This window comes from Arctopsyche grandis, chromosome 12 (genome assembly GCF_051622035.1).
Source record: "Arctopsyche grandis isolate Sample6627 chromosome 12, ASM5162203v2, whole genome shotgun sequence".
Classification (NCBI taxonomy): Eukaryota; Metazoa; Arthropoda; class Insecta; order Trichoptera; family Hydropsychidae; genus Arctopsyche; species Arctopsyche grandis.
Genome location: NC_135366.1, coordinates 16,396,175 through 16,415,603, shown reverse-complemented (window position 1 = coordinate 16,415,603; position 19,429 = coordinate 16,396,175). Strand labels below are relative to the sequence as shown.

The following is a 19,429-nucleotide window of genomic DNA, read 5'->3' as shown; positions in this document are numbered from 1 at the left end:
TTAATAGTAAAGACAGCGGTTTCATTTTACTTTTGAAACAAAAGGTTTCAAACTGTATGATATTATTAAAAACAACCATACAGCTATGTATGTAACCTGATTATTGGTTATTGAATCCAATTCATCATTAGTTGTTGTGTTGAAATTAAGGTGACCATTTTTTCCAAATTCAAAACCAGGACATTTTTTCCAAAAACATTTCTAAATACTTCAACTATTTAAAACAAAGATTAAAGAATCATGAACGCACATTTATGAAAATAATCATTCATTTTCTCGAGTGCTTTTATAAAATTCTTCACAAGACTGGTTAAAATTATACTGTGTATGTGATAAGCAAATATTTTAAGGTTTCAACATTCAATTTCGTTTTATCACTGGACTATATATTGTTCATCAAAGTAAAAAATCCTGATAAACGGAAACAACATTTGACTAATTTGTCAATATTTTTGTAGGCGACATCATTTTCGCTGAAGAATTTGTATATTTAACCATCTATTAGATAAAAAATTCTATTACATAAAAATGTGTACTGGTTTTATCTCACGACTTACCAGGACAGATACTCAAAAAACGAGTATTGTCTTGGTAAAATCAGTACGACTGGTCACCTTAGTAGAAATGGATAAATTACACGTTTTTAAAATGTAAAGTTCAGGATTTAAATACACTATGAGACCCATGGAAATGCTACTATGAATTAGTCTTTATCTTTTCTCAAAAGTACTACAATAGTAATTCAAAGACATGCTGGTATGTTTATGAACACTTAGCTTCTTGGAAACCTTTGGAAATCTGCTAGATGACAGCAATGGATTCAGGACAATGTTCTGCAATACCACAATGGAGATTGTGCCATCCTGAATAAAAATTTCACTCTTTGTTGAAGGCAATTTGCCAAATTATATTTTTGTTTGAATGTGATCTGTGTTTGAAAAAAGCAGTTTGTTGCCATTTGTTTACAGGGAAGCTTTGAACCTTAGCGAGTCACCGGTGCAGGCTGCGCCGGTGACAGGCGTCTGCATAAAACGGGAATTACCTGAACGAGAACCACCTCCTCCGGCCAAGAGAGCCACACCTTTACCACCCTCAGCACATTCACCGACACCACCACCAGCACCACCTGCTCTAATACCGGCACATTTGTCTCACCATCACAGCAATGGTCACGGTGCAGCTTTCAAAATCACAAGTAGGGGTATGTATAAGTCAATTTTTGATACTTTGATTCATTTGATGTGTGATTCATGTTTTAATTGGTTTTATTCATGCTTATTATAGGTGATGCAAGGACTGGTGATCAGCAGTTAGTGGTTTCAATGGAATTAAACGGAGTAACATATGAAGGAGTCCTATTTGCAAATCCTCAAAATGACACTTCCAGTCCTCCAAGTCAACGGCACAGACCGATGGTATCTTAGGTTACGTGGGTCAAGTGAGCCGGTTCCCTGTAATAGCTTACAGAAGCCAAATAAATATTAATTTTTCGTATTAATTTAACAATAGACGATATGCGTAGGCTATGATGAAACTTTTTTTATTATTATTCGGTTGAATAGACAACGCTATTTTTTATTTTTAAATAGTGTTCCGCGAAGCTCAGTGATTTTTTTATATGTATTATATATGATGACGTTTGTACTATTGATCTTAGTTTTCCAATATACATATGTTTGTGTACATGTAAGTTTGCTTTCATTTTATAATTAATAAACGACCCGCTACGATTACGATGATGATCACGTTTTGTTTAAATGAATTTCACTAGTGATATTAGCCGTTTTTTTATGGTTGTGTCTGAATATGGCAGGATATTTTGTATACGAAGCTCTCATGATATGTAATTAAACTTGATTGAGAAAATCTCATTTTTCTTCATCATTCATTCGATATACTTTTTACATTTCTTGAAAGGATTTATAAATCATGTTTATATATATGAAGAAATATTTAATTATTCGATTATTTTTATTTATATATATAATTTGTAAGTCTTCTTTTAAAAAAAATATCAATGTGTCATCATTGAATGAACCAAATTTAATATTAAATGATTACTAATTATGTAAATGTTTATGTAAATATTGAAAAAATTCTGAATTTTTAATGTGAGGTTATGGTATATACTAAATGCCGATAAATTTAATTTGTTTGTATGATTTAAATTACCTATTTTAATAATTATTCATGTCATATGTGTTTTCTTGTAATTTTGAATTCTTGAAAGTAAACAAATTTAATTTTCATTAATCCAATATCGCAGTAATAGCATGAGTAATCAAAAATATGTATAATATATGTTAATTTTTCTAAATTCTGAAAATAAATGTGGTTTTGAATGTGCCAAATGGTTGAAATTTATATATTTTTAGTATTATAACGACAAAAGTCATTTTAGTTTGTATTACTTGTGTTTCACTTGACAAAGGCATATGAAAAATTGATATATGTACATATATATATGCGAAATATTAATAGCTGCCTAATTAAATCAGTAAACATTTGATAGTATTTTGAATTTAATAATTGACGTACTATTTTTTAAGAATATTTTTCTTGATATTTTGATGACCGTTCGTCATATTTTGATGTTATTAATTCGATATAAACCAATGACAAAGACGTAATTTATAATTTTATATATTTTTCCGTTACATGTCTTTTTATTTTAAATTTAGAATAAGTTATAAAATGTATTGATTTTTAATTCAAAGTGCGATTGCGGTGAACAAATTTGAACAATCATTCTATTATTTGCTTAAAATTGCACTGAAACAATTTATTTTTCTCTATAAATTACAAGAAAACCAAATTTGGTGATTTAAAATTTCATTTCATTATTGGAATGATAATTTCTACAATATAAACATTATTATTTTGCGTACATCTGTACTTATAATGACAATTGATCTCTCACACAGTTGCTTCGATTATTTTATTCTGGAATCATTTAAAAATTAATGCAAAATTTCAAGTATATTTCTGAATATATGCCATTGTTATTATCTTAATGTGTATTGCTTTATTTGTAGGTTTTTACGTCTTTATATTATTATTATTAATACGTAGATGATGTTCGTTATTAGTGATTAGATATTGAGCATGTAATATTTGCCAAAAAAGACTGTTAAATATTATATTTTCTTTATTATAGATTTTTTTTTAGTAATATTCTTTGACAAAATATTTTAATTTAAATGGAATACATTTAGTTTTTAACGTGATTGAATGTTAGATTATTAAAAAAGAGTTTCTTTTAATTATTTAAATTTATTTCGTATACGGACTTTGTCAAATATTCAGTATCATCTTAATATGTTTAATGTAATGATAAATGTCGAGTGACAAATAATATAATTCAAAGCGTACAATTTTCATTTCCTAATTTTGTGTAAATTATATAAATTGAATGTGTCATAAATGTGAATGTATAGACATTGTTGTTAATATTTAAAGTAAAATTAGAATCAAAACATTTATACAATTCTCATTATGTAGATATACATTCATTTTTTGTTTATAAACATTGGCTTGAAATGTACAATAGTTTTATTTCAAAATTATTAATACTATGACTTTTATATATTTTTAAATGTGGCGATTGATCAATTTATATGAAAATAATTATAATAACATTCAAACCAAAAATCAGATGATTGATGAGTAAATAAATTTGCGATGGAATATAAAGGTAGAGTTGTGACACAAATATTTTGTGTAATATGGGTGAATGCGAATTACATTGTCTCACTTAGCAATCTCTGACTTAAGAACTTGAATATTAATCATGGAAGACAACGATATTATGAACAATGCGATATTAAACATTTTATGTATTTTATGCGAAGAGATAATACAAAATAAATTTTATCAAATAATTAATTAAGAAACTGTGTCATAAAATAGCGATTTATAAGAAATATCAAAATAACAAAAAAATACCCTACGTAAAACTTTTAAAAATGAATTGTGTTGTATATAGTGGAAACTGTTTTTACTTTTCTCTTTTTTATATTTTGTGCTCGACCGCAACGGTATATGTATATTAAGACTTCTTATTCCAAATTTTGTAAAGTGTAATTTATATATATGCTCGCATATTCGAATCTGAAATTTGCGAATAAATGCAAATATATAAAATTCAAAAACTATTTAGGGATCTCTTACGATCGTTAGTTTTTGTTAAAATTGTCGGTATTACGATTCCGGGCTATATACATAAGTACATGAAATATAAAGTAATGATCGTTTGAAACATATTTAAATGTAAGCAATGTAATCTCGAATAAAAAGTAAACATTCAAGTAGATAAACCAGCATTTTATTTTTTCCTACAAGCTAATGGATTATACATGTGCTATGTATGTGTACATACATTTTAATTTTAAGTATGATCAAAAGTATTTAATTTTAAAGATAAAAATTTTACTACCATTATTTGCAGTAAAATTTCAAATATCTGGATTAAACGAGAATTTTGATTATAAATTTCCAATTTTTAATACATAAATTCATTTGTAATGATATTCTATTTTATTATTATATAAATTTGTTTAAAATAATCTGGATAATTATGAACCATCTATACTTTTTTTTTCTAAGCTTCATGCAATAGTTAGCCATCTATTGATTCAATTATAAACTATTTAAATTATACTTTTTAGATGACTTGATAAATATTAAATTATATATATTTTATATTTATATTAATGATTTATTCAATAAATATTATATTATAAAGATATATATTTTTGTTTTTTACAAGGCTCTTTTATGGGTTATTATTTTTACAGATGAAAAAATGTATTCAAATAAAATATATATTTTTACTGCCATCTATGAGTAAAACTTATAGCCGTTTTATAAATAGTTTGTCGGTAAAATAAGCAGCTACTTACCATTAATTATATTTACAATTTTCCATGCTTTATTTAAAAACATAATTTCATTCGTTTATTATTTATTCTAAATAAAACAAAAAAACAAGTTAAAAAAATCAAATAATGCAAGGAACTGTAAAAGTAATTTCGTTAAACTGAATGTAATGAAACGAAAACATTTATTTGTAAATGAAGGATCTCGGAAATATTTATTTCATAACAAAACATTAGCGATTTTTTTAAATATTCCACACAACTATATAATATTGAGGAAAACACCTTGCCCGATCCTTCCCGAATATAATTTACGTTGAACGCGCGTATTAAACGCATCATCGTTTTATCACCTGTAGCAAATCTTTCGATGACTGCGCAACATCTCGCGAATTTAAATAAATAATCAAACGGCCAGCTTCAGGGGTATCGAAGTTGGCACGCGGAATGGTCACAGAAATACGTCAAGATCCAACTCACAGTGGCGCTAAAATGGCTACTACCATCGTTCAACCCGTAAACATGCAGAATTATTTATTAACAAATGTGAATAAATATTTTTTTTATAATATCACCTATTTCACCTCAATAATATATGTATATAGAGGGTGGGCGTAGAAGTTACGATTTTGTTTTTTATTATTTTCGTCGTCCACTGTATGTCAGGTATCACCTTGATCGGAATGTCGGAAAAACAAGCACATTTCTGAACGATAGTTTGTTGATGTGCAAAATAAGTTGGAAACTTTACGAAAAAAGAATTTTTTTTTGGACCATATTTATACGAGATGTGAAAGGGTACAGTTAGGTGTGTAACCGGTACCCTTTCACAGGGGGACCACGTCCCCCTCCAATACTTAAGAAGAAATAAAAAAGCACTAGATATTTTTCTAGAAAGCTACGAGCTCTGTAATTTTATACTACGAGCTCAGTTTTATTATAAAAAAAATTTAATTTAATTGAATTTTTTTTCAATTAACCCCCCCCTCCCCAGAATAATTCACACGTATAAGACACGATTAAATTTCATATGAACTAACGTTACACATTGGTTTCTCAACCCACTCAAAAGTAAGGCGTTAGTTAGCACATATAATATATACATGCATAGTTAATATAAATACGTAAGTGGAAAACTTCCATTTTCCCGGTTAAATATTAAAAATATGAACACAATTTTTTTTTATAAAATACTATGATATTAATGCTTTGATTATGTGTTTGTGAAAATATTTTATACTGTTGAAATTAATTTGAAAATAGAGTACACATGTATGTACCTATGTATGTAGGTACATATGTATATTAGTATTTTATGCAAAATGTTTGTATGAATAATACAAAGATACGTAATTATTATAAAATATACTTCCTCATGCATCTAGTCAATGAAGTACTATCGATGAAAAATCCGGAATGCAAATCTTGTTTGTATTAGATAGTTATTGATTTTTTGATCGTATTCGAGTCAAGTTTTTATTTAATTGCAACTCAATAATGAACACAGCAATATACATATAATATAATGGAATATTTTATAAAAATAATATTGAACTTTTATATTTTTCCTACAGACTGCTATTTCCTACCTTTCGATATCGGGACTAGAAAATCATTGTTTTTTGAGAATTTCATCCCAAATTCATCATCAGATTATGCACATCATCGCATATCTGGTCACAGCGATACATTTGGGATTCCTGTAATTTCGTTGTGATCCAATATGAAAATAAAACGAAAAAAATATACATATAAACGAAAATAATCATCTGAAAATTTTTCCAGATCATTTTTCCTTTGGTAATTTTCACGTAGGCCGCTCTTTAATTTTATTAGCATTTGTATACATCATATTAATTCGGGTTATAGTTTTGAAAATTTTAATCACAATAAAAATTAACCAGAAAAACAGACTGAAAACCAAAGCGTTTAGTTCTGAACAAGATCAGATGACAAGATACACTGAAAGATTTCAAGTTCATTCACGAAAATATAGTGTTTTTACTCCCAATCCCACATCTAGGAAATTCTTTCGATGATCAGCCAATACTCAACATCCTCGAATAAATACATTTGGTAGTCGCAAAGATAATAAAATACCTAACTCTATGCGGACCGAAACTATACCTGCTATCCCGTTTCTCCCGAATTACAGTTCAGATATGTTATAAGTAGACTGCGGATAGAGACATTGCTTTTTCCAGGAATCGGGGCGGTTTGGCTCTATTTACAAAGCTAGAGTACAAAATAAAAGGTTGGCCAAACTTTTACAACAGTTGAACAATAGCATTTACAACAATTGAACAATAAACGGCGCGCTGTGGATCCGGCCACTAGTTATAAGTTGAAACTTGCAACAGTAATCCACAAGTAGGTATACCACAAGATAACCTAAATGCATTTTAAAAAGTACGATGTCTGGTTTCGTATTTTTTTCGACTCTCATTTCTTTCGGCCGCCTTTATATTTAGGCCGCCTGTGTTGCACACATTTGTACATACGGTAGGCGCAGCCCTGGACCGATTGACTATCTCAATTATTTAAACAATGATATTTCAATTAATAGAGTAAAATTAAAAAAAAAAATCAGCGTTACCCAGACTTCATAAACTGAGAAATGACTTTAGACAATTGATCTATTTAATATAAGTAAACAAAATTAAAAAATGTACAAAGTCTCTAATATGTACAAAGGTTAAATGCATTTTATTTTATTGTTTTCATTTCATTTATTTATTCACTTCAGGTATCTTCACTGTTTAAAACTCCTATATTTCTATTCCTATATCAATATTGTTTTTTTTTTACTGTATTATGGTTTAATGGTACTTGCGGCCGTATATGTACAAATAAATAAATAAATAAAACTTGAACATATCGAATTCATATTATACATTAAAAATTATGAAAGATTCTTAATTTTTCTTTGATATAAAGACATTGCTAAAAATAATCAATACCATTTAAAACACTTCAGTAAATCGAAGAGCGAAGGTGGATGAACTAATCACATCCTATTTAATTTATAATATATATGTAAGTATAAAATACGTAAATGTATAAAATTATGTCACGAAAAAATTATATTTTATATTCAAGTGAAAATGTCATAAATATGTACATACATACAAACAAAATAGAAATAAAAAAAATACGAGTCGACTTGCAGTAATACAACGAACACACCCGAACAAAGCCGAACCTACCCGAGTGCACTTATCGCCTGGGGTGAGATCGGGAGTGAGAGGTGGGGTCGGGGGATTGGTGGGTGGGGGTGGGGTGGTGATGTGCGGGGAGGAGTGTTTGTCTCTGGTCAGTGCGAGCGCGCGCGCCGCCCGGGGGCCACGCGCCCAGGCAAACGCGCGCGCCCTACCGAGAGAGCCCCTTCAGAGGGCCCCCGTGCGTCTGTGGAGCCCCTCGAGCCGCCGCGTCCCTCTCCGGTGCCGACGCGTCCCTCCACGGAGACTCTGCCCCCGCGCCCCCGCCGCGTAAACAAACGTCAAAGTTTTCGCACGCGAACGCGCGACGCTGCATTCACGCGCCCGCCCTTACACATCAATTCTGAAACAACAACACTGCATCGGTAAGTGCTCTCTACATGCACACGAAAACAAATTTCAAATTAATTATATTTAATAAAACAAATGAATTTTATATATTTAATATATGTATGTATTTCAGAATGTTATTGAAGGTGACGGTCGTTTCCTTATTTGAATTTCAAATTTTGTCGTATTAAATTTAGTTCGATTGTTTTGTTTGCTTGGCAACGGACGGCTTCAAATGAGAACGGTATTGATATATTTTATAGCGCTTGTTTTCTATTCAAAACTGAGAAGTGATGCTGTAAGGTTTTTCCGCGGTTCGATGCGGAAAATGGTAGCGCTCGAGTGTCTGCCAGATCGTAGAGAATGATTGTGCAAAGTTTGCTCCCGATGACGTACTAACATTATATGTAGGTGTTTATGCAATGGTGAATGACATTGTTTATTGTTCGTTGAAAGAAAATTCAGGAAAATCCATGTAATGTTTAGATTTATTTTAACAAATTCTAATTTGTAATTTCGTATATACATATATACATAATATGTACCTACATATAAGTTTTTTGTATAATTTTCAACGAATCTTTCAAATTCTATACAAAAAATAGAAATTTGTATGTTGATAAATAATCATTTTTATATAATGCAAATTTTATAAAATCGTTTTAATCTACATACATATATACTCATTGTTTTGTATTGTATTTTTCAGGCGCTGAAATGCAGTTTCCTCGGTGGACGCTTTAAACCAAGTGAGATTTACGAGTATTTTCTTTATATTATCGCATATTTTCTAGGTACATGTGTAGTTATGTTTATTTTCATACGATTTTCCGTTAGCAGAGGAATCGCATTATAATTTCCTTGCGTAATAATTTGTTTTATCTCGGCAGCGCTGCAAATAAATAACAAATTACTTATTTTTATTGTATTTGATTAATATTCAACGTTATCTTGTATATTTGCAGTCGAGTGTAAAGCAAAAAAAAAAAATAGATTTTATTTCGCAGATAAAGACCTGTTGAATGCACGGGCGCGTTTTGTTCGCCCAGGAGTAGTTTCTTCTGTATATTAGCAATTCTCGTTGAAATCGTAAAGATTTATTTGCTGTCGAGATTAAAAATGGCAAACTGCGATGTAGAAATAGTGAAAATTTTCATGTAAAAGTGCTCTAAGCATGCATTAAAAAAAGGCAACTTCAAATTGTGTTGTGACGTGTCTTTGAAAAATGACAGATTTGTCGATCAGTTTAAAATTGTTTTCATTCTGATAAACGTATAATCATTTTTCTTTTGATTTTTAATTATTGACGCATTTAACTCAAATATGTAATACGGGAATGCTAAAAAAATTTATATAATTATAACTCATTTTATGTATTTTATTTTTAATTCTGAATTACTTTTAAAATGAAAAATGCATTATACAAATGATAATGATAAATATTTCAGTGTATATTGACGAGTTCATAAAATAAATTAAAATTGCTGTAATCATGATTAATTGATAATAATGTTCACGTCGTTTTACATATTACGTATGAACCATATATAATATTAGCGAGGTATGAAATAAAATGAGCACTTAATCTAACACTAGAGCAAGCTCTCGGCTTCTGATTGTAGCTCCTTTGTCGCTCGAATATGCTAGTTATATTCGTTGATTAGAATTTTCCGGGAAAAGTCATTTAGTGAGAGACGCGCGAGCCACGCGAATACGGGGAGTCAAAATTAATATTTCATCACGAAAATTGTCATGATTAAAATGCATAATTAACGGATGACATGCCAGACATGTGACATCATCATGGTTAAACTGAAAAGTCCACTTTGTATACGGCTAACGAGAGTGTACGACCATAATAGCAATTAATCATAATTTTGCGACACGCACTCTTATTAAATTGCATTAGCGTAACAACCCTGAACTGTATAGTCAACTAGTTGTTTCACCCGGCTTCGCTCAGTATTTGTAATATAAACAGCTTAAACTTATTTGAATCGAAAAAAAAATCGTATCGTCGACATATTTCCAACCTACAATACTTGCATACTTAGATACCGGTGGCCGTCACTGCATCGAAGGTGACTTGATTGAAAGTCGAAAAACCAAGATTTTTCGCGATTTTTATGACAATATGTGAAATAGTCCGTTTACCATGCATACATATGAAGAGCGAGTAGTATTTACCATTCATATACATACATATAGTACCGTTTACCATGCATACACTCTTTTCGATCTTTCGGATTTCGACTTTTGATGCAGTGACTCAGACCCCATATATAAATATGAATTATAGAAAATAAATCGATAGCTTTTAAAATCGATTAAACGCACGTTTGCAAGAATGATTTCCATTGTTTTTGCTTAACAACAAGCTTTCATATATTTTTTGTGGGAAAATGTATAAAAAATCGACATCCTGCTTTGTTTGTCGGTGGAAATTCAAGTAATTGAAGCATTTAATTATAGCTAAAAGGAAGACTTCGGATTTAATTGCATTTCTTTCAGGGGAAAATTCGCTGAATTTTTTTTTTTTTGAAAAAAAAAACAACTCGGAAAACGTTTATCATTTTCCTCTCATTATTTTTGTTGCAGTATGACTTTGTAGCATCAAAAATTTGATTTTAAATCGTAGTCTCCACGATTTAATAAAATAAACCAAGGATAATGATCTTTTAAAATGGAGAATAGTCTATTATGTACATATGTATATGAATTGATTATATGCACTATAACTGTATAGCCGTTTTGCATCTTAATTAATGCATCGAAGGCGTATGTTACGCCGATTAATATAATGTCGTACGATTCAAGTAACCTTTAAGCTAAATCGACGGTCGATTATAATATTTGCATTGAATACCCGAAAGCAATAAAAACTCAGTTCAAAAAGGAGTACAATAGAACGACAATATATTTATGATGTTTCATATACCATTGTTGTTTTATGCGGTTAATTTATTAGAACAAGACACGACAACGATTGCTTTGTATATTAATTATCTTGTAAAAATGTACTACGATGTATTTGTACATATTGTATATTATACACGTATAGTACATTTAGCCATTTGATTTAATTGATTTTGCGTCATTTTGTTTGCACACATTTTTTGGATGGTAAATAAATATTGTTTCTATTCAAAAAGTCCGTCTTGGATAGTTTTAACCGAATTTTTTGTTGACGTGTTTGGAAAATCTCCTCCTGACGATAGAATCGATGGTGTATGATAAACTAAACATTTACCGAATCAATTGTAATCAACTTTGAATTGACATTTCGTGGGTGTAATGTGTATATTGTCTAGAACAGTGACATTGTTTATTGAGGGCTGAATTGAAAGCAATAATGCGAGACGAAGAATGGGCCCAATTATCTATATAATCTTAAAATAGACGGTGCCTATTTAAACGAAATCAAAATCTATGTTGCTTTACAAAGATCAACTTTCAAGTGTCTATTTATAAGTAAGATAACAGCTCCAGACTTCACCAGGTTATGGGGAATTTAGTGGATAATATCAATGCATTCTTTTTTCGGAAAATTTTCGAACAAACTGTTATATTCTACATCTACATACATATCTATTTCCCTATATTTGTATGATTTATTTTTCTGTAACCCAATTTGTTTAGTGTAACCCAAGTGTTTTAGTTTGTCAAAAATGAGGTCTGTATTTCGTCCGTATTTCCGTCACAAAAAAAATTGTTTGTGACCAACCATGACTTTATCTATGTAGATTTAAGGAATATAGGATGTATAAAGGGCATTTTTGATACAAGTTTGAGCGTTAACATAGGGAAATTCACACAAGACAAAAGTTCTACTTTCGGCTGTCGGATTTTCTTCAAAATTTTTTATTACTTATCATATAAATATATGTATATGATAAGTATCATAAGATCAAAATAAAATATTGTTTTAAAAAAATATATTACTTCCGGTTCATGAATTCAAACCAAAAGCTTAGCAACTCTAAGGTATTACATAAAAAATACAAATTTTAAATTACATAATTTAAATTTTAAATATAATTTTTCATCACTATACCTACAGTAGTGTGGAAATATTCGTGTGGTCAGAACAATTTGGTTTTTCTAAGAGGGAAAAATTCCACTTTCAGTTTATTAAATTTTCACCTTATCTATGTATGTAGTAACAATAAATTAAGTTTTGTGATCATGCGAAAATTCGAACTCGTTATTTTTTATCTTCATCACATTGATTCAACAATTGCACTTGAATTTTCTAACGAGCAGCACACATATTTAAAGGGTCAAAAAAAATACGAACAAGAGTAAACTGCCACGGTTGACGCAACTTTACTAAATTTTATATTTTACTTGGCATTAAGCTTAACATCTATGTAGATATGAAATTTCAGTAATTTTTGTTTGTTTATTTTTACCATGGTGTAATTACGGGATTATATATGGCCAATTTTGTCCATATGTACTATAGAAATTTATAATATTGTAATAAAATTTGAAATTGAATTCAAATAATAGTGACAAATGAGGGTAGGTGGGCAATTTCGATAGGAACCGATTCGACAATGGAATCAGATAAATTGTCAAACTCTGATAGGAAATGCGTCCACCTGGAGCCACATATAAATATCCAAAATCTGACCAACAATACTGGATCATTTTTCGAACCCGTGACCTCTCAGTTGTTAGCATTATACGCTAACCACTGAGCTATGTTGCTGGTTATTTGAAAGGAAATCGACGAGCTCACTAACGGAGATATGCATCGTAGATTTTGTAGACACAGGTCACTCAATTGACGAATGATTGTATGAGTGTGTTCTTATAAAAAAACATTAATTTTTTTGGCCATTTTATAATAGCTCGAATGAAACAAAAACAATTGAAAGGTTTTTTTTTTAATTTGAATAAATTTCAATATACATAAATAATGACAAATCTGAGTTACTTGTATTGCATTCATAGTTGTATTGTATTCATAGTCTGTCTATTGCACACAATATTATTCTATACAATTTTATACCAATAAGTCAAAGGGCATGGGAAATAAATAGATGTACACTCTGTTCTGGGTCGATCGTGGCTACTTTCGGTATAGAATCTTGTGGATGTTTTCTGCGAACCTTTTTATCCTTTTACCGCTAGTCGAGTTCTATTTGCATTGTGCGTATGCGATAACGTTCGAGCGTAATAGATTATCGTCGAGAAAGAATTTGTAAAAGTAAATGTAAAGGGGTCAAACGGCCATTATTCAAACGGGTACTTCTACGGTCGATTTATCGCGATTCGTAGGCTTTATTTTCCCGCCACTTTTGAAGAGGGTAGAAGGCGATCCGTCATTTTCCCTAAACACGTATTTACCCAGCGCGGCAATATAGGGATTTTAAACGTATTTTTTTTTGTATCCGATGAAAATTTTAAAGGTTTCGTCGTTGACGCGTCCACAGTTGGCCGCTCACGAGTGGTTTTCACTCGCTTTTCTATATCGCACTGATTTCGAGTAGATTTTCCCCGATACTTTTGCGGTGATGAGATAACGCTAACAGCAATATGCTGAAAGAGGAACGCTAAAAATGTTTGTATGCGCGCGCGCGTGTGTGTGTGTGTGTATATTACGTATGAGGTGTAGATAATTTTCCGACTTTTTGTTGATTACTGCTAATCTGCGTGTATTAGTGGCGACAACAATCAAAATACGTATGTATTTTCAAAAATCATTAGTCATGTTGTACGGATAAATAAATTTTTAAATGCTTTGCTTCTTACAAAAATAACACCAATATGGATATACTCTGTTGACTAAGCAAACAAAAAAATAATTATTCACGGTTTTAACCTAAGCTATATGTTATAATTTCATTAAAGAAAAATCTGATACCATAAATTTTTTTCTGATATCATAAAATCTGATATCATACATAAATTTATTATTAGATGCGGGTATATATGGGGTTTTATCTTATTGACTAATTTATTTGCGAATTGAACAAGAACTTTACTTAATACACCACTTGATTTAAATCGATTTATAAAATATATTTTCAGTGCGTACATAATTTAACTTTTTTTATTGTTGTACATATTATATATAGTACATTCAAAATATATCAACATGCTGGAATTTTTTTTAAAGAGTTTTAAGTATTTCTTCCTTGATAATGTGGCTTCAGTTATTAATTCAGTGACTGGCGATGAATTGGCTGAATTCATATTATTTCCACCGTATCATATCATGTAACATGTCGCGTATTCTTGAATCCGAAATTTGACACATTTCGCACTCCATCGATTTCAAATTAGGGATGTTATGTCGGAGCTCTCAAATTGGGCTTCCGTGATATCATTGTCGTGGAGGAAAGTTAATCCCACTTAATCATCGGATTATTTTGATTAAAAATTTGTAAGTTTTCCGGGCTCGTCCTCGGGCTGGATTTTCGCTGAAATTATTTAATGAAAATGTCAGAGTGATGGATCGGGATCAGAGCGGGTTAGCGGCCAACTCGACAATGGCCACGCGTTTGATCCCCGCGCTCTTTTCTATCAACATCGTCCCGTACACACATAGACATTTTTTCCACGCTTCCTTTGTCGTCTTCGCTAAATGAAAATCTAAAGTTAATTTAAATTTTCGCCCTCGGCGAATTTATTTTGACATTGTTTTTCAGCACGCCGACATTCGCGCAAAGCGGAACGCGATGAATTAATCATTAGATTTTAAAGCAGTCGCCACTGATTTGGTAATGCGACGATTCGGATCAAGGTTCATACAACTGTAACCGCCTCAAAAACAATTTCTGGACTTACATAAATCCTACAATATGTATTAACAACAACACAATGTTGTGTAGTGTCATTAAAGAGAAAATGAGAAAAGTTTGCTCATATTGAAAAGGCTTCACCGAGAGAAACAATGTACATATTACATGCTCGTATGTATGTACATTCATGTGACAGTTACATATGCGTATTTTTTAAAAATAACTTCTTACATATAATACTAATCTATGAAAAGCGAACATAACGCTCTATTTTCGTATCGCACCATGTTGTTTGTTGGTAAAAGGATGATGGAAAAAATGGATCGGGCACATTTGTATGTTATTTTTGAACGAGAGAACATTGAATTTTAGATTAATGCATTGGAAGACAAACAAAGCTCGTTGCTATCTAGTTTTTTTCTTCTTTTTTTTCTCAGACGCTATTTCTATGCGCGAACTCATCATATTTGATTTATGACGCATTAATGAATTGTTACATCGTCTCGCGGATAATATGTACATAATTTCGAACGCGGTGGGACGATAGTTAAATTAATGTATTTAATCGAAGTGTGTCTTTGGAACAATGTCGAGGTGAGCCAGTAGTTTCGTATTGTACGTACATATAATATGTATTACATATATGTGGTGTAGGAATTATTATTATCATCGCAGCAGCACAGTCTTACACTTGTGGGTCATCTTTAACCTTTTTTTCCCCTCTGTTCGGTCGCAGTTAACTCGCTTCGACGAAATCGTTTCCGACGGGACCTGAGAAGGGATCGAACCTATGTACATTCATATGTATGTAACATATTGTATGTGATAACGTTCAATTCGACTCGGTTACTAATTCGGTTTTAGCGATGGACATTTCAAGTCCAATTAACCGGATTCGTGTGCGGATTAACGGAAATCTGTTAATACGCGCCGGTTGCGGGATCGATGTCTAATTTTAGATCGATCTGGAACCGATTCCGTGTTCAGGTGATTTGTTATTTATTGGTGGTGGATTACATTGTTGTTCGATTTATTTTAACCTTTGTTTTTGTCCGCTGAATATGTTAAAAACAGTAAAGCGATTTACCGATGTCGTTTTCAGCATTTATAGAGGTGACACTCTTTTTTATATCATCACATTATCCGCTGCTGGATGAAGGCCTCTCAATTCGTCTCTCTTCTGAGCTACTTTTATCCATCTCACCCCATACATTTTTCTAATGTCATCCACCCGTATACCTCGTGAGCTTAATATGCACCCCGTATATGTACATATGTATGTATATTGTATATAATAAATTTTCACTAGTTTCCTTTGTGACTCTGACAGCAAATTGGTGATTTTTGAGAGCGTTATATGCTTGCGGTTTGCTTGTTCGCTATGGAATGAAATTCATATGAAAATTAGCTTTGCACATACGTTTTTGCTTAGGATATTTTGCGAAAATGAAAATAGTATAGGTTCCGTTTTAGAACGATTCATTTATTTCATCGTTTTCGCCATTTTCTTTTGTCAATATCATTGGAGGTAGTATGGAGGTAGTAAGACTCCACCAGGGCTGTGGAGTCTTAAAAAATCAACTGACTGCGACACCTTTTTATTATTTTCTTTAATTAATAGTATTACGGTACGTGTGAACTAGAGTCTCCAATTTTATTGAAGTAAATCCATTAATAAATGAAATTTAATAATTTTTTTATAAAAATTATAAATTATAAATAAAATCGTTGAATTGCACATACATATTTTATCGGTCTCCGTGACGAGCCGGAATGTTAAATTACAGAAAACCCAAATATCGGAAGGCAAAGATCGAAAATCGAAAGATCTTAAGTCGAAAGATCAAAAAAAAAGGATGCATGGTAAACGGTACATACTCACGTAGACCCATATTTTATATAATAAAAAATTACAATATTATTTGCATACATATTATATATAATAGCAAAAATTGATTGTTTCCCCGTCTCATACTTTTTTTTTATTCTCATTTTTACTCTCATTTTTTTTAATTCATTGATTTGTTTGTGTATTAAATTAATACACATATGTACACCATGAATGTACTTAGTTTTTATTTATACCTTTTCGTTACCAATAATTATTTTATTACTACTATTATTATTACTGACTTATTATTATTATTGATTATTATTTTATTACTACTATTGATTATTATTTTATTACTACTATTTATACGAAAAGTCGATGTTACCAAAATTGTTCTAGTTGGAGTCGGAGTCGATACATTTTGAAGCGACTCCACAGCCCTGAAATTTACAAAAGTTTTGTGTATTACGATAATTTTACAAATATTCATACATTTTAACCACAGTTTTGACGCAATGCTGCTTACCGATTGTAGCTCACCAAGCCAATTACATATTATAAAATGGAACTTTAAAATATCAACGAAATAAGAATCATTGCCATCCGGGAGATAATCTCAGATTTATCGTGGTTTTAAAGGCCATTCCAAATTGACGTAATTCTAAATCAAAGTTTCAATGGCTTACTTTTGAAAATAACAGTTTCTTAAAGCGTAATTTTTGCTTTATTCATCGATACAAGTATGTATTACGATCACGCGAGAGTTATCTCTCGACTTTACAGTCGACATTTTTTTCATGTCACAGCTGCATATTCCCTCACGAATAGACTTCGCTCTACGTCAATATAAAACAGAGTAATCCAGATTTTTTTTTTTACTACTAAAGTGAACATGTACGCACTCTAAGATTTAATAATACATTATGCCCATATTTGCGACATTCATTCATAGTGAAAATAGATTAATTGTCTTGCATGTTGGTTTAATTTCGGCATACACACATACATATGTATAGTATACGTAGTGGTAATTTTCGAATTGGCACTATTTTTTTATATTACTTTGTTTTCTTCGGATGTGTATAGTGCGACACAACTGGTTCGACCTTCCTTCCTAATATCTCATTTACATTGAGTTGTTTCCTACGTCACAGTCACAGACAATGAACAAACATGCATATTTACGCTTTGTATGTATGTTTGTATGTATGTATACGTCTTCAAGTATCGGATAGTTGGAAAAAAGTGAAGGAAAAAAGACCAATTGTACGGTAAAACGAAGCAACTATTCGAAGAGCGCGTGAATACCCATAATACGTGTGTATAATATCGACATGTGGCGGCGTTCTGTGTTTTAAAATAAACTTTCTTTTAATAAAATAAGTACAACTAGAATAGAATTTGTTCGTATGATAATATTTTTGGGTGAGATTTAGCGGCAATGTGGCTTTTTTTCAACGCGTCGAATTTATTGGTATCTACCTTTTACATAAATAATTCTCTCAAACTCTCCAATTCAATGATCATTACTCGTTGCTTCAATGTTTCAAAAGTATAAATACTTAAAATATGTACATTTTATAAATTTTTCCACATTTTTTTTACCTATGTATATACATACATATGTATGTACATATACATACACATACATACATATATACATTTCATGAACATCGAGTGCTTTAACATTTATTATATTATTCAACATTTTTTTAGGGATAAACGCCCAGCTGTAAAATAAATTACAGTACAAATGTCAAAACGACATTTAATATCAAATTAACATCTTCAAAATAGCTAGCACGACAGAACCGACGTTCGCCCGCCAAATCAAACGTCAAACGGGTTGCCAGTAACAAAAATAAAATTTGACGTTTCAGTGAAATCATAACCAGTTACATTTTCACTGGGTATAGTTCAATGAAATCATATACAAATATATTTTCACTGGCCCCTATCAGTGAAATTATAATTTTTAACAGTCGGATGATATCGCGTCGCCCCGCTCCTGCCCATTCCCACTCTCCTCATGTTCCACACATCGTAATATCCATCCAAACATATCGTAATATCTTAGCAGCCAATGCTTATTTATTTAAGAGTTAGCTAAGGTTAGGTTAAGTTATAGTTGGCCCTATTCATTTAAGAGTAGGTTGTTAGGGTCAATATTTATTTTTGTCAAATTTTATTTTTGTTACTGGCAACCCATTTGACGTGTGATTTTCTGGACAAAAACCGAATCTGTCGTGCGAGCTATTTCAGAAAAGCGCACTCTTTTTATTTGCAGGGCGAAATGTTTTAGAGATATGCATTCGCATATAATGTCGTGATGAATATCTAATTTGTCTGGAAATAGGGCTATTTTGCCGGGCCGATAAATGGTACCCATTTTTTACATACCTCTTTTATGTTTTTATACGT

General features: G+C 31.1%; 2 protein-coding genes across 2 annotated transcripts in view; both read left to right on the top strand.

Annotated features, from left to right (window-relative positions):
- LOC143920447 (protein dead ringer-like) overlaps nucleotides 1-1,719 on the top strand; it is a 145,779-nt gene extending 144,060 nt beyond the window's left edge. The window contains exons 9-10 of the mRNA XM_077443337.1: nucleotides 969-1,201; nucleotides 1,285-1,719. Of these exons, the coding sequence (XP_077299463.1) occupies nucleotides 969-1,201; nucleotides 1,285-1,424 (373 nt within the window). The 3' untranslated portion in view covers nucleotides 1,425-1,719. The remainder of the gene's footprint in view (nucleotides 1-968; nucleotides 1,202-1,284) is intronic.
- Nucleotides 1,720-8,189: 6,470 nt separating this feature from the next.
- Nucleotides 8,190-19,429, top strand: part of LOC143920446 (high affinity cAMP-specific and IBMX-insensitive 3',5'-cyclic phosphodiesterase 8-like) — a 159,298-nt gene continuing 148,058 nt past the window's right edge. The window contains exons 1-2 of the mRNA XM_077443336.1: nucleotides 8,190-8,460; nucleotides 9,135-9,174. The gene's annotated coding sequence lies outside the window, so the exon portion shown is untranslated. The remainder of the gene's footprint in view (nucleotides 8,461-9,134; nucleotides 9,175-19,429) is intronic.